The 15,258-nt window shown below is 38.9% G+C and overlaps 1 protein-coding gene across 2 annotated transcripts in view; it reads left to right on the top strand.

The window, feature by feature from the left end:
* LOC139911089 (voltage-gated delayed rectifier potassium channel KCNH1-like) overlaps nucleotides 1-10,528 on the top strand; it is a 33,235-nt gene extending 22,707 nt beyond the window's left edge. For both annotated transcript variants that reach the window (XM_071898580.2, XM_071898579.2), the window contains 3 exons: nucleotides 2,152-2,404; nucleotides 4,518-4,714; nucleotides 9,677-10,528. In XM_071898580.2, the coding sequence (XP_071754681.1) occupies nucleotides 2,152-2,404; nucleotides 4,518-4,714; nucleotides 9,677-10,528 (1,302 nt within the window). The remainder of the gene's footprint in view (nucleotides 1-2,151; nucleotides 2,405-4,517; nucleotides 4,715-9,676) is intronic.
* The last annotated feature ends 4,730 nt before the right edge of the window (nucleotides 10,529-15,258 follow it).

The following is a 15,258-nucleotide window of genomic DNA, read 5'->3' as shown; positions in this document are numbered from 1 at the left end:
TGAGGTTATTCTGTGTCCAAATTCACAGACCAATTTCAAAAGCAGACACTGGCTAGGTGTGGTAAGTGTATTGCACAGTAATTGGCAGTTAGCACCGGCCCTTCCATTCAAATAATGCTAAAACGATTTGAGTGGGTGGAATTCAAGCAGTTAAAACTGAAAGCAGATAAATTCAACTCATGCAGATCTAATTGATTGGAAGCCAGAATGTGCTCATGACACCACAGCCCGTTTAAATTCACCTATCCAAAAGCCAATTATGGATTTAGAGGAAATTTTGAGATTAATTTTCCTCAAATTAGGAACGTAACAAAATTATAATAAGGGTGGATTCTGTAACTCGGGGGAAATTTTGTGTCCAGAGGGTAGATTTATGGAAAACAAAATCGATTCATTATTTTTTGTCCTCTTTACATGTTAAGCTCACACTGCGCCTATGTATCATTTATCTCTCTGGCTCCAGGCCATACCAAAGGCTCTAAAAATGGCACATAATCCCTCTCCGCTTGACATTCATCTTCAAAGAGATTTGTTTTAAAGGTAGTGCCCAACAACAGGCTAGCATCCTGTTGATTAGGTGTACTTGAACAACATGCTGCCACACTCTTCAAAAACAGGAGAATGGCTGCCGGACTTCAAGCTGGTGTGACCTTAAATAAATAAAATAAAGCAGAATTCATCCTGTACATATTCAGTCCCTTCCAATACGTACTTATAATCAAGTCTCCCGAAGCGAGAACCCCATTATGAAAAACTTGGGCTGCTCCATTAATACTTAATTTCTTTTTAAATACAAAAAAAAAGAAACTAACACACTTAACTGGAGGCAGACACTGCAGACTCAGAATATTTGTTTGAGCTTTTACACTCAGATGTATTTCATGGTAATGCTAATTGTCCTGAACCAGAAAATGCACCCATATCCAATTGCTGTGGGATAGTCAAAATATCTTATTCTAAAATCATATGAAGATGATAATTATGTTTTAGGGGGGAATTTCCCCTTTAACAGCGCAATACCAAATAAAAGAGTTCTCTAGTGTTCCTATTTCATTAGTTCTTATCTTATTGTTTATTATCACACTGCCCTACTGAAAATAGTTAAAGTATTATTCTCAGCTGTTGGTAAAACATTATCACAACCCCAAAGTCTCCTAAATCTCAATATACACACTCAATGTACACATTTTTAGGACCAACCTTCCTGATATTCAGTTGCACAATCGTGTCAAAAATTGCTCCCAGGCTTAAAAAATGCTTCTTGAAACCTGTATCCTAACCTTGATCTATATCTCCTCCTCATGACTGTGAAGAGGTGAAATCTATACCTGTCCAGTCTACTTCATGGAAAGAGCAAAAGTGTTTCTCTTTTGTACACTTGCCACAAGTCTTGTGTGTTGGAAAGGGAAGGGCTTAAAATCAGCTCCAGAGCAAAAAGTAGAATTTGATATTACCTGATGAAATCAAAAAAGCGTTTACTCAGACTTCCTGCCTTTATACCTTCTGTTATACCTTCCTTATGTTACATAAGCAACACATCAAGGCATCGTTGTCAGTAGATCTTTATTTGGCCATGTATGATTGTTGATTGCTTTTATTATGTTATAAACGTAACAAATTTGCTTTGATCTCATGTGTATTCCTATTGTAGTGACTTAAACTGAAACGTATGACATGTAGCCTAATACTTGATTGTAATATCCATGGTTCCTGTAGTAATTCTGGACCCAGTTGCAGAAATGACCAACTAGCCCTGCAATAAAATGTACCATAAGGATTTTGGGCCTTTTTGCTTGTGAGAAATATAAATGTACTGTGATAAACAATATCCAACATGCGTAGATATTGAGTTGATGTACTCATATGCAACAAATCTCCAAAAAGTACAGGTAATAACACAGGCCCCAGTCTTTTCCTAGATGTAAAATCATAAAATGTAGCGTAATATTAGATTTTCAGAACAGACAAACAAGACTGCTTGTTAGTCTTTAATACCTGATACACATGCCACTTGAATAGCAATATCAGGAGTCTGATCCCAACAGGGGATATAAGGCCCGAGTATTTGAAACTACCTGAATTAAGTTGAGCTTGCAGCTTGTGATTTGTCTTTTGTTACCCCCCCATCCCTCCACATTTCTTTTTCTCCAGGTGTTGCAGATATGCCCCAAGGATATGAGAGCAGATATTTGTGTTCATCTCAACCGGAAGGTTTTCAAAGAGCACCCGGCTTTCCGATTAGCGAGCGACGGGTGCCTTCGAGCGCTGGCCATGGAGTTTCAGACTATCCACTGTGCCCCCGGCGACCTGATCTACCACGCCGGTGAAAGTGTGGACAGCCTTTGTTTTGTGGTGTCGGGATCACTGGAGGTTATCCAGGACGATGAGGTGGTGGCCATTTTGGGTGAGTCGAGCCCTTTCATCCTACATGATGTTAAGAGACGGATTCAGACGTCACTAAATTCACAGCCATTTTCTCTAGACAAGTTTAAGGGGTGCGAGTGTGGATGTGAGAATCTATGTGCTTTTGATTTAATGCATGCCACTTTCAGGACTCCAAGGATGTTTGCCGCACTGGTTGAATAAACATATTTTTCTACAGAAATTTGGTCCTGTGTGCTGAGCTAATTTCATGAAACCAGGGATTATAAGACCCATTCAAAAAATGTTAAAAATAGAACGCCTTTTTTCTCAATTCCTGAAACCTATTCAACATAACAAACTCAAAAAATCACTAAATTGCAATTAGTAATTTGACATGGTTATGGAAATTTCTTCTGTTTATATCATGAAAGAGGACTTCAAGGCCCATTTCCCCAATTGTCCAAGGACATAACCCAGATCTGGTCAGCTCTTGCAGACTATAAAATCCCCCCTTGGATCCAGACTGGTACTGCTTTAAAAAAGCATGGGTCTCACATTCACGTTGAGAACCAACATCACAAGAAGAAAGCTCTCCCTTCCCTTCACTGTTTTTGGCTCCTGTGTGGATGTGCTGCTGCTAACTTGCCCTTAACCCAAGCCGTCAGTTGAGAGACACATCTGCACAAGCAGGCAGGCAGAGAGAGCGAGAGGGCAGCAGAGACAGCCTTCACTCCGACTGGCCTCAAGCACCGTCGCAAGAGAGTAGTTGTTTAAATTCCTCCTCGAAAATGTCCTTCGATTTCCCCGTAAATTTACCCAGAAACCACCTTGTAAGCTATTCTTGACTGCAGAAGTAAAAGTTGAGGCAAGTTGGTGGCTGATCTTAGTTTCAGTTGGATGAAAGCCACAATTCCCAGTACAGTTTACACATTTTGTAACTGTGGTCTGTATTTGATGGGGTTACATTGGGATAGTAAGTGCATCTCCTTCATGAGCAAAATAGCATGCACACAAAAACGCACATACAGAGCTAGTACTGTTTGTACTGTATCGACAGGCAGTAATAAGGAATCTTTTTCTTTACTTATCCTACCTTGGTTATGTTTTAGCAGAGCTCCTATTTTTTTAAAACTTTGCCTCGTGCTTTGGTTTGCCAAATGATTGATTCAGTGAGTAATGGATGGCCTTCTTTGGGATACTCAGTAACATAGCCTTGGCTGTTTTGCGTCAATAACCTACTATTGGTTCCTCTTTGGAACAATCAATATACTGTCAGGCTGATACGATCGACCTGGGTGGATTCACTGCAATGGAGCCCTGATGATGAACAAGTTACGACTATGAATCAAGTTCTCATTAGCCTAATGGCACTGTGGAACAGAAACAAAATATAAAGTACAAGTGCGTACAAGATGGAGCATCTCATTTATTCCTGGAGCTGGTGCTACCTTTTGGGAGCTTAAATGAAGTTTGATTTCCCATGCCATCTGCCTATCGCTCTAAACTACTCTGAAAGGCCAAATATTTACCCATAAATGTTATTAATCACTGTAATTCAACTGAATATCAATAATAGGTTATTTTCAAACGTATAGATTTCTTGCTGGCTGACGAGCTAAATTATCCTGTAGTGGTTAGTGGTGTTGCACATGAACTGTACAGCTATAACTGATCGTGCTACTGCATCCTATACTGCTTGCCATCAGGTGGTCCAAGGAATTATTCAGATGGCAGTCAGACATGTAAAAAATGATGCATAATACTTAATGGTTCATCATTGTTTTATGGTCAGTTTGAATATTGAGAGCTACATTAAATTGAGAAATAGACTCTAATTTATCAGATCAACTTTGGTCCTGATTGCTGCATCACTTCAAATTTAGATTGTGGGTTCTAATCCCAAGTGAGTAAAGCTGTTTGAAATTCCCTAATACACTATGGACTCCATGTGAGGATGCAGTTCTCTAAGAGTAAAGCTGCAAACAGTGTCGGACCAGATAACCAGATCAATTGTCTACATAGCTGACATAGAACTGTCAAGTAATCCATTGCCCAAATAGGACTGAAAGAGCTGAGTTTCTGCAAGAATTACTTCATAGAAGAAAATGCTGGTGTCAGGTCAAAAAGTGGGTCTTTCTGTGCTCTCTCTGCAGGTAAGGGAGATGTATTTGGGGATGTATTCTGGAAAGAAGTGACTCTCGCCCAAGCCTGTGCCAACGTTCGAGCGCTGACCTACTGCGACCTGCACGTCATTAAACGCGACGCTCTGCAAAAGGTGCTGGAGTTCTACACAGCATTCTCCAACCACTTCTCAAGAAATCTGCTGCTAACTTACAACCTTCGGAAGAGGGTGAGTGAGTCTTACCACAGATTTCAAAACGTCAATGTGACAAGTGAGAAGATGTGGATAGGGATACGGTCTTCAGTTTTCAACAAGACTAAAGCAGTCAGAATTCACTCAATTCAACACCTATCCCATCTTTACATAGCACTTTTTCTTTCAAAATACTTACAACTGCCTTATTTCCACAATAGCTGCATATTTAGTGCTTGTTAGACAAACCATAGCATGATGTTATTCATATAATTTGTTATTCTATGTGAATTCTCTATTTCAGTTGTACACTATGGTAGCAAAAGAAAAAAAACACCATACAAAGCACATATTTTTTCCACATATCTTTTTCAAAAAGTAAAGCTATTACAACAGTAACAACAACAACAAAACACTCATCCACCAGATTTAAATGCACTACAGTATCAACCTAAATTATGGGAGTGGAATTAGACATACTAATTAGAGACTGAATTAGACATGCCTTGCAGTACTGTATATCTAAAAGATGCTTAGCTCAGCAAGTTTAACAAGATTTATACTTGTAAGCTCCCATAGCAGCCTGTATATAAAAATAGAACGCAAAGCTTTTAAACTTTCCTCCCATGTTGTTTGTCTGCTTCTCAAATTATGATTATTTTCATTTTATTTTTTAACCCCTTATCCCCTTTCCCCTCAGAATTCCTTTCGCCAGGCCGTCATTTTAAATATGAATATGTGCTTTTTTTATTAATTACTATTTTGGTGACATCTTTGGTGATAAGCGGTCATTGCTGCAATGATTTTGCACAACACTTACCTTTTTCCTTGGATTTTCTATTGATGAAGTTTGAGTCTCTGTAGGTGGCGCTCTTTTCTTTGTCTGTTCAGCCATGGCGGCTATCGCTGCTCATGCTAACTACCCAGTTCTTCTTCTATTTAGTCCAAAGACACGTTTGCTGTTGCTGCTGCCTGGACACGTCAAACACTTCACTTCCTTAGGGCTGCAGCTATCGATTATTTTAGTAATCGAGTATTCTACCGATTATCCCATCGATTAATTGAGTAATCGGATAAGAAATACTTTTGCTTTATTAAAGAGCAATAGTAAATATACAAAAGAGAAAAGCTGTCCGCACGAAGCTGTCCATACGACACTGTGATTTACTGAAAACGAGGTGAAATAATAATTATTATTGATATTTATTACTAGGCCTAAATATCATACAAGTTCATAAGACTGGCTAATGTACATTTATTTACTATGTTGAAGGGTTGCCCTACACCTGCTGACCCTACTCACTGCAATCAAACTAAACTGAATATACCTGCTGTATTGGACTGGTGCATTTTAGGCTCCAATTGCTACTTACACCACCTGATATTTTGCTTTCTGGGGTATTTTATGCATCACTGTGAGGGGAGTAGGTGTGTGTGTGTGTGTGTGTGTGTGTGTGTGTGTGTGTGTGTGTATGTGTGTGACTATCATAATAACATGAATGAAGCTCAGGCTTTCACAAATTGACTGCAGCATTTTATTTTCTGTGGTTATTTTCTTGAGCAAAACTTAGCTAACTTAGGGACATCATAACTAGCCACCATATTGATTTACGTTCTTAACTAGCCATTACATATAGCCATAATTAACGTGCATTCTTTACTAGCCTTCATCTCATCCCGTTTTAATATTAAGTGCTGACTCCGCCCACCCGGCCAGTTTCGGCGTACGCCGGTAGCAATTACAAGTGGACCCTATCCTACAGTCCCTGCTCTCAGCGGAGGGAAGGAGCTACGCTGTGTGTGGGAAGCGCTGTGACCGTCAGACCCCTCTGGATTAGACAAGCAAGTAGAGAAAACCGGCATCAGCCGAACCAATTTATTGCCAAATGCTTTGGGATTCAACACATTAACATTGCTTCCCATGGTCAGAAAAAGTCGGCAGATTTGTCGCTAGTCGCTTTTGAGAAATAAAGTCGCCAGGGGGGTCTGAAAAGTCGCTAAGTCTAGCGACAAAGTCGCCAAGTTGGCAACACTGGATCCGAAACTTTGGACACTTTCTGTCGTTTTCTCTGGCCTGTCTCTTCTCTTCGCCCCTCGCTATTTTCTCTCTCTTTCTCCAGCGCGTTGTGCAACAGTAATAATCATCCGTGCGAATCTGGATTAAACGAAGCTTCGATGCAAAGAATTTGCATCGATGATTTTTAGTAATCGAGTTACTCGAGTTTCTCGAGGAATCGTTTCAGCCCTACACTTCCTGCTTCACTTCCAGAGGATTTTTCCTGGGAAAGACCCGCCCAACATCGGGTGTTTAGAACAACAAATGTAAAAGAACTGGGTCGCCTATAGGTTGAATTACTATTGTGATATATCAATTGGCAATAGAGAATGTCAAGGGAATGTTACTTTAATTGACCTGCCTGGTCACAATAAAAAGTGGGTCCACTAGCAGTTTTAGGAGTGGGCAATCCACTCCCCTTGGTATTTATTTTTATTGAGATAGATAGTAGGAAAGCTGAGAGGAGCAGAGAGAGGGAGACACTGGGGAGAAGGTTCTGCTGGGAATCGATCCTACAGTGGGAAAGAGGAAATTCCAGCAACACTTGCAGTACTGAGGAGAAAGATTTATTAGTAAAGCCGGCGTTTCGGCTCGGGGCTTTCGGCATTTGATCCCAGGCCAGCAGGAGCACAGCAGCATTATTAATCAATGTTGTGGGATTTCTGCAATTATCTGTTAAACTGTGTGGTGTTATCGGATTAAAGAGTATCTATCTGAGCGGGATTTTCTTAAAAAATATTCATACTTTGATGATCTCTACTGATTAAAAAAAACTCAGAGTTCATTCAACAATGTCACACAGCTATACACATGCAGAAACACAATTTCATGAAATTGTGACCATACATAAAGCCGCTGCTCCATTCAAAAATGAATAGCAGTGACAGCAGTAGCATGATTGCAGCTACCAATCTTTACGCTGTTCATAATATGGTTCCCCTCCCCAAGAGAGTGAGATTGAATTGCCTGCATATGGAGAGGCAATCTCATCTGCTGCATTGAACTGACCATTCACTAGGGTCCTCTACTTTCTAGATTTATACAGCTGGGAAATCCTGGACGTGATTGAATGGATCTCATAGACTGGAATACAGGTGGCTTTTACGTAAAAGGCTCTTCTGAAAAAATGTTGTACTGTACAGCTAAAAATGTATCTATCAAATGAAAAATTTCTTAGTCAAAGCAGCAATTTACACTGAATATTTTTCTTTGACATAAACACAAACCAATCTGTAACATTTCCATGTAGATATAATGTGAATAAGTGTAAATAATGATTGTGTTTTCACCTGTGAAACAATAATATAATGAAATTGTGGAATAAACCAAGTACACATTCTCAAGATCCTTTTTCAAATTCTGCATACACCTGACACTGTAATCAAGAGACAATAATTGCATAAAGCTGCACAGGCAGCCCCCTTCTATAATTGCAAGCGCCCCAGGAATGTCAGTGCACAAGAACCAGCTTCCTTTCCTGGCACAATAAACACCATAAGCTAATTAACTAATTTTACACATACACAATAATCTAATTATAGCTCTTACCCTGATCATGAGAATAATTCAATTCAGCTGTTTCCATGTACAGTAGGAAAAATGTGCCAGTTGTATTGCCATTTTAAAATCCTGCATAGACCAATTATTGATTGAATTGATCTTTTTCCTCCCATTAACTTTCCTACAAGTAGTTGAATCCTGAAGAGGCTTGAAGGCTAGATGCAAACAAAGTAGCTGAAAGAGGAACAGTTAAAGTTGAAAACATGTTAACGAAGTGTCATAGTTCATGTGCATGTAAATAGTCAGTGTCAGTGTTTTTAGAATACCACTGAATGAAGGACTTCAACATTAATTGAAATACTATTATATTGTATCAGGGTATTTTTACTTAAAAAAGAATGAAACTCAATTTAAGCAGACATATATTATTCCAATGGTCTAATACAGTCCGATCAATATTTGTGAACCTGAACAAATCCCTCTTTAAACCAGAAACCATTTGAATGTTTGATGCGATCAGGATGTCAAATCTGCACTTGCTTTATAGACATTGAATTGGAGAAAATAGTAAAGGTTAGAGAACCCAGGTGGATTTTTTTGAGGATAAGGGCATATTTTTTTGTTAAGAACTGAAACATCACTATAAAACTATAAACTGGGTATAAAATATAAAACATTCTGTAGTGGACAATATTAGTTTCCTATTCATTGTCAGTGGAGTAGCTCCAGATAACTCAAATTCAAGTCTTAGTTCTCTGTTTAAAAATTGATTGACTGGACTGCCCCAGGCTGTAAAAATACCAAACATGAATTCTGTTTTTAAATGTATTTAATCTTTAATTAACCAAATAGTCTCAATGAGATTTATTTTTCAAGGGAGACCTGGCCAAGAAAGCAGCAACATTGCAGGCATTATGACTACCTAAAGGTTGCAGACAAATAACATAAAAACAATTTACATCAGCAAAATCAAAATGACATAAAAGTGAACTACAAAGTCAAAATTTGCGACACAAATTCTCAACATGCAGTAGTCCATTAGCAACTGCATGGTAAAATTGCTGTGCCTCTTCACCCACTGAAGCCAGAGGCGTGATATGAACTTTCCCTCTGTGCGGTGGGAATACCCTCTTTAAGGTGACATTTACAGAGAGCACACATTTTGAAATGCACCTTAGACAATCTTCTTCACACATGCTCACAATCAATGAACTAGGAAAACCTGACCATCTAACTGGAGATGATTTCTATCAGTGTGTTTATACTATATCTTAGCTATTTACTTTTGAGAATAAACTGATTTTTATACCTAACTAGAGGCTTTACAACTTGTTGGTTTGGTTTATGTGCTTTCAATACACTCATATTTCTAATGTTAATGATAATTATCTAATGATCATCACTTATGGTGTTTTGCTCATAAAATCTTTCATTTTTTGTAGATTGTCTTTCGAAAGATCAGTGATGTGAAACGAGAGGAAGAAGAGCGCCTAAGACGTAAAAATGAAGCACCTCTGAACCTGCCACCGGATCACCCAGTACGAAGACTCTTTCAGCGTTTTAGACAGCAGAAGGAAGCCCGCATAACAACTGACAAACCTGACCTAGACGAGCATGATATAGAGAAAGGCCCTGTGTATGTGGAAGCCCCTACAGCTAAAACCACCATTGCCACCACCAGCATTGTCACAGTAACGGAAAGCCCAGCAACACCCTCATCTTCAACACCCTCCAACTCTACCCCTTCAGACAAGGCCAAGCTGCAGGCACCATCTCCCATTGCCTTTGGAGGATGTCGGCCAGCTGAGCCTGTCAAAGTCAAAGGTTGGGGTCGCTTCAAAGAGTCCATGGCCAAAGCTGACAACTGGAACAAAGTGTCTAAGGCCGAATCCATGGAAACTTTGCCTGAACGGACCAAGGGGCACGAATCACAGATGTCTCTAAAGAAGACAGACTCCTGTGACAGTGGTATCACCAAAAGCGACCTGCGCCTGGACAAAGTGGGCGACTTCCGCACAACCCCGCAGGACCGCAGTCCTGTCCAGCCGGAGACCAGGCATGCCTTCTACCCCATCCCGGAGCAAACGCTTCAGGCCTCACTTCAGGAGCTCAAGCTGGAGCTGAAGGACGACCTCAAGAACCTGAACGTCCGAATGTCTGGCCTGGAGGCACAACTTACAGAAGCACTTCAGCTCCTCAAAGCTAGGAAAGCTGCTTCTGGCTCTCCACAGCCTCTCTTTGAGATCTCTAGACCCACTTCTCCAGAACTGGACAAAGAGGACATCTTCTCGTAAAGGATGACAGGAGCATTTGAGTCGTGAGACAGCAATCTACTGAGCATTTGGTGAGCTCAGCTGGGATCCAGTAATGTCCAGATTACTTGGATGGCTGAGGCTGCATTGGGCACGCCATTTAGATTAGGAAACGCTGTGGTCTTCAAGATTCACTGGCTCTTACCCCAGTACCGGTCGGCTAACAAGGGAACTTGTGTTGAGAGGTCAAGGTATTCATATGTTGTAGCCTCAAATTTTGGCAACTAACGTAAAATACACCCTGAACACTCAAAGGCAACACAAAAACTGACAGCGCTATGATGTTTGTACATAAGTTTGATTTATTTTTCCATTACCCTATGATGGAAAAATAGCTTGATCAGTAAATAATTGAATCTTGAGTCCAATCACTGTTTCATATCATCACAGAGTTTGAGAGAGTCTGAACAAAAGCACACAGTTGTATAATGTATTACAGTTTTAGCTTATATTGGAAAGCTCCAATGGAAACAGCATGATTCATTGGTTTGTTGAGACATTTGTATAGGATTCCTTGCATGTCACATAAAAGACTTGTGCATCAAAATGCAGATGATCCATATTTGATTAATTGATGCCACACACCAAGTAATTTGCATTATTTTACATAAACAATGAAAAAAGACAGGAGTCTATTCAGACACTGAAACAGTCCCAGGGTAATTTCCTCAAGCAATGGGTATATTTTCCTGTTATTTCAACCGTCATCATTATTATGAATTATACAACAGGTAGTCTGCAATCTGATTGTTCAAAGAGGTGTTTCAGCAGAACTAATAATACCCATAAACTATGGATTCTGTTCTTTATGAAAAATGGAATTGGTTGCTAACTAGTGTGGCAGCAGGGAGCAAGTTATCCATCTTTCTTGCTATCTATTATGTATTATTCTCACATAAAAACAACTAGAACAATAATAGATGAGCTGGTAACCTTTCTGTAAAAGCCATGCATTTTTTAGCAGTGATTATGCATAATTAAGTATGCTGATGGTATATGGTTGTGGCCCATACCTAGCTGCACCACCGTCATGATGACAGTAAAGAATGCCCTTTTGGATAATATTACTATAATAAAACGTATTTAACAAGCATTCTGAATGCACCAAGTCAGCTTCCCACTCATCGTCATTGCAGCATCTTGAGGATTTCACAGATTAGAGCCTTGGCTCTTTGGGGATTCTAGTTGTAGGCGAGGCTTGTTCATGTACACAAACCTAGGCAAGCGGTCCAAGATGATGATAATGGTGATTTTTGGCTTTAATGGCTGTGGAGATGTATTGTGTTTGTTGCACCTGTTTGCATGCATGTGTGTTTATGTGTCTGTCCAGCAAATCATCTTTAGAACCACTCAAGACAGAGCCATGACACAAAAACCAGAATGCTCCATGAGGACATGGGATAAAAATGAATGACTATTAAGGGGTGTCACAAAGGCCAAAAATTTGAATCTGGTTGATTTGCATGAAATTTGCACACATTCTAAATAAATAAATAATACAGAGGTTAGACTTTAATTCAGTATGCAGGACAGTAGGTGGATTGAGATTGGAATAAGCAGTGTGTTTTGGAGCAGATTTTGCGATACTTAAATCCTTTTATTTTTAATTCTTTACAGGACCCTGCTAAGTCCAAAATGAACAATTCGCAATATATGGCAAGTGTTTAAAATCAGGCACCTTCAGAGAGAGACACAGCAGAGTGTAAGTGGACCACGAGTGTTGGTATTGCTAAGCAAAAATTGTTCAGAATTACCATGACCCGTAGTGTCACACGAGCCTCAGTACAATATTGCATCATGTGTAACAAGAGAAATTTGTGTTTAAAATATCATCTGTTTATGCACTTTAAGGGCACTATGAATGATTGAAAAGTCTTCGTAATATTAATAAATGTTTATTTTTTTAACTTTTCATCAAATTGTTTTTGCGGTTCATATATTGATGAATTCCAAATGAATTAATTGCATTCAGTGACAATACAACTTCACCCCACTGATTTTAACACTAATAATACTGGTATTTCTAATAATAATAATTATAGAGGCACACAGCAGTGTTTCTTTTAACTATGGGCAAGAACCCATTAATAGGCTATGGGACTTCCTCTGGTGGGTACTCACTGCGTCTCTACTGTGTTTTCACTAATCTGGCTTCCCAGGGTGCAACTAAAAATTTGGGTCTGAGGCTGACAAGTCTTAAGAACCCCTGCTTTAATGTGTCTGGAGAATATACATTCTTTTACATGGCTAAAAATAACCGTTATACCACTTACCAGTACGTGGATAATTCATTTCCCTGACATGCCTTTTCTCTTATTGAGACAGGAGACAGGCTGAGAAGGATACAGCGAAGGGGAAGAAGAAGCTGAGGTTGTCACTCCTACATATTCTGTAGCCACATTTCCATCAAAAATTTATCTCACTAAAAATAAATGGCCATGTCATCATGGAGGTGAGAACCCAGTTGGGTTAGAGCCAGTCAGGTTTGTTTTTTATATTCTAAAAACTTGCAAAAAAAAAAGCACTGAAGGCGTCTTGCTTGGACTTTTCTGTCAGAGGGCATTCACGAAGCTGCGCAGGCAAACTTTTAGTGAGGAATTCAGAAATCAATAGGTAAAAGAAGGGCAGCGCTGACAGTGTTGCCAAGGAGTTCAGTCACTCTAGTGGAGGAGGGATCTACTGTGTCAAATTATTCAAAGGGCAGTCAGAGTCAAATTATGATTCTTAGAAATCATGTCTAATCAATCTTCAAATTGTTTGAACCTGTAATTCAGTAGTAATATTCCATGTTATTTTCAGAATGTTCTCCAAAATTGGACAGTTCACACATCAAGTTAGGGTTGGGCACCTTACCTTTCCTGGTAAATTGGAAGCGGGGTTTTTAGAATCATTAAAAGTAATAAGGTAAGCCTTTTTCAGCACCAGTAAAATGATGTTGTTCTGAGATAGACATGAATAAGTGAGTCAGTGCTTATATTTTCTCCAACAAAAACTTGAGCTTTTGTCTGGATTGGTAAACATATGAGAGCTAGTCATGGTACCACATTTATTTTCAAGTCTGTAACTGTAGCACTGATGAGTCGATCGACAGAACGGAACATTTTCAAGTCACATTATGTAGAGGACAAAGGTGTAAAACTTTATATGTTATACTACAATGCAACCTCAACTGGTTAAAATCCATTAGAGCATCCTCAGTGATACAGCAGAAGAAAACCTTATGCCTTTTTTAAATAATGATAACAGTATGACATGCGACCAGAATTACAAAAAAAGTACTGACTGTTTACAACAAAGTCGAAGGACAGCTGATAACAATACACTGTCAGAGAATGATGTTAATAGGACTCCAATGGAACGTTTGCATAATCCTCCCATCATCTGAACAAAAATCATAATATATATGATGTATGAGTATATTGATATGATGGTTAACCTTGCATGACAGTTTTATGGGAGACGCTTGAGTCATTTTAATAGAAATGTGATTTTATTTTACACAAGGCTTTGAAATCATATGAAGTGAGAGATGCAGCGGTGCCATTGTTGGAAATGAAATTAGAAATGTTTATCACTGAATAACCGCCTCTCTATGTGCACTACGTATTGTGTTGACAACATCTTTGTGTAATTTTTCATATTTTTTTATGTCACTCCAGCCATACTCACCCCATCCATACCCCTTAAATGAGCACCTTGACATCTTTAATTTTAATCATTTTTCTTTACCAGACAAAAAGTTAAACTGTTTAAATATCCCTTTAACTTACTATTAGCAGAAAATTTTCATTTTACCCACAATATAAGTCTGTTTCCCTCCACCAATGACACATAAGAATGACAGAATCTTTAACTCCTTCAACGTATGTTTAAAGCTTTCATTTTGAATGAAATATTAACTAACTATCACTATACTAACTATCAATCCCAAACCCTTGGTTTTATATGCTGGAGCTACTGTCATCTAGTGATGGGTTATATTTACACTGTTTAAGGTAATTCATTATCACAACCTTATTTTGGTGTCTCATGCTGTAGCCAGTACCAACGTTTTGGATACCAGTTGAGCGGTAAAAAAAAAAAAAATGCTTTTAAATGTTTACAATATGTTTTACAATATGTCAGAGGAATATGACATGGATCTTTTGGTTTTTCCATGTCAAATCGATAAAAAGATCAGATCTGTCTCCTATAAGGTTAAAAATCTGATTTTCTTTTCTCATGTAAATGCAGCCAAGCAACCATTTAAGGCATTCCTTCTGGCATGTGGATTGCAGCTATAAGGGTACTTTAACTTAAAGCCCATCTTGTCCGGCTAAATCTTTTACCAACACCACAGCTGGATGGTACTGAAATGGCATCTAGATGCACTCTAAAAATTCAGAGACAAGATCTCTGAAAGCAATATGTCGTTCTGTGCTGTATCATTTATAAACAAAGATCCGAGCAGCAACAAAAATATGCATAATGCAACACCTTAAGCTGCCGATTATGATGGATTTTTACTGTCATTGCTATTACTACCACATTACTATTGCTACATTACTCTTGCTATTATTACAGTCAATTATCTTTGTTTTCCATTGAAAAGCATGCAAAACTGTGCCTTTAGAAAATTGCCCCATAACCCTTGTCCAGTCCTGCACTAAGAAAGGCGGTATAGCCAAGTTACGGTTGCTCCTCTGAAACACATTAGCACGAATAGGGAATTT

Source organism: Centroberyx gerrardi, chromosome 15, assembly GCF_048128805.1.
Source record: "Centroberyx gerrardi isolate f3 chromosome 15, fCenGer3.hap1.cur.20231027, whole genome shotgun sequence".
In the NCBI taxonomy this organism is placed as follows: Eukaryota; Metazoa; Chordata; class Actinopteri; order Beryciformes; family Berycidae; genus Centroberyx; species Centroberyx gerrardi.
The sequence above is the reverse complement of the archived record's forward strand: the minus strand, read 5'-3'. Positions and strand labels throughout refer to the sequence as shown.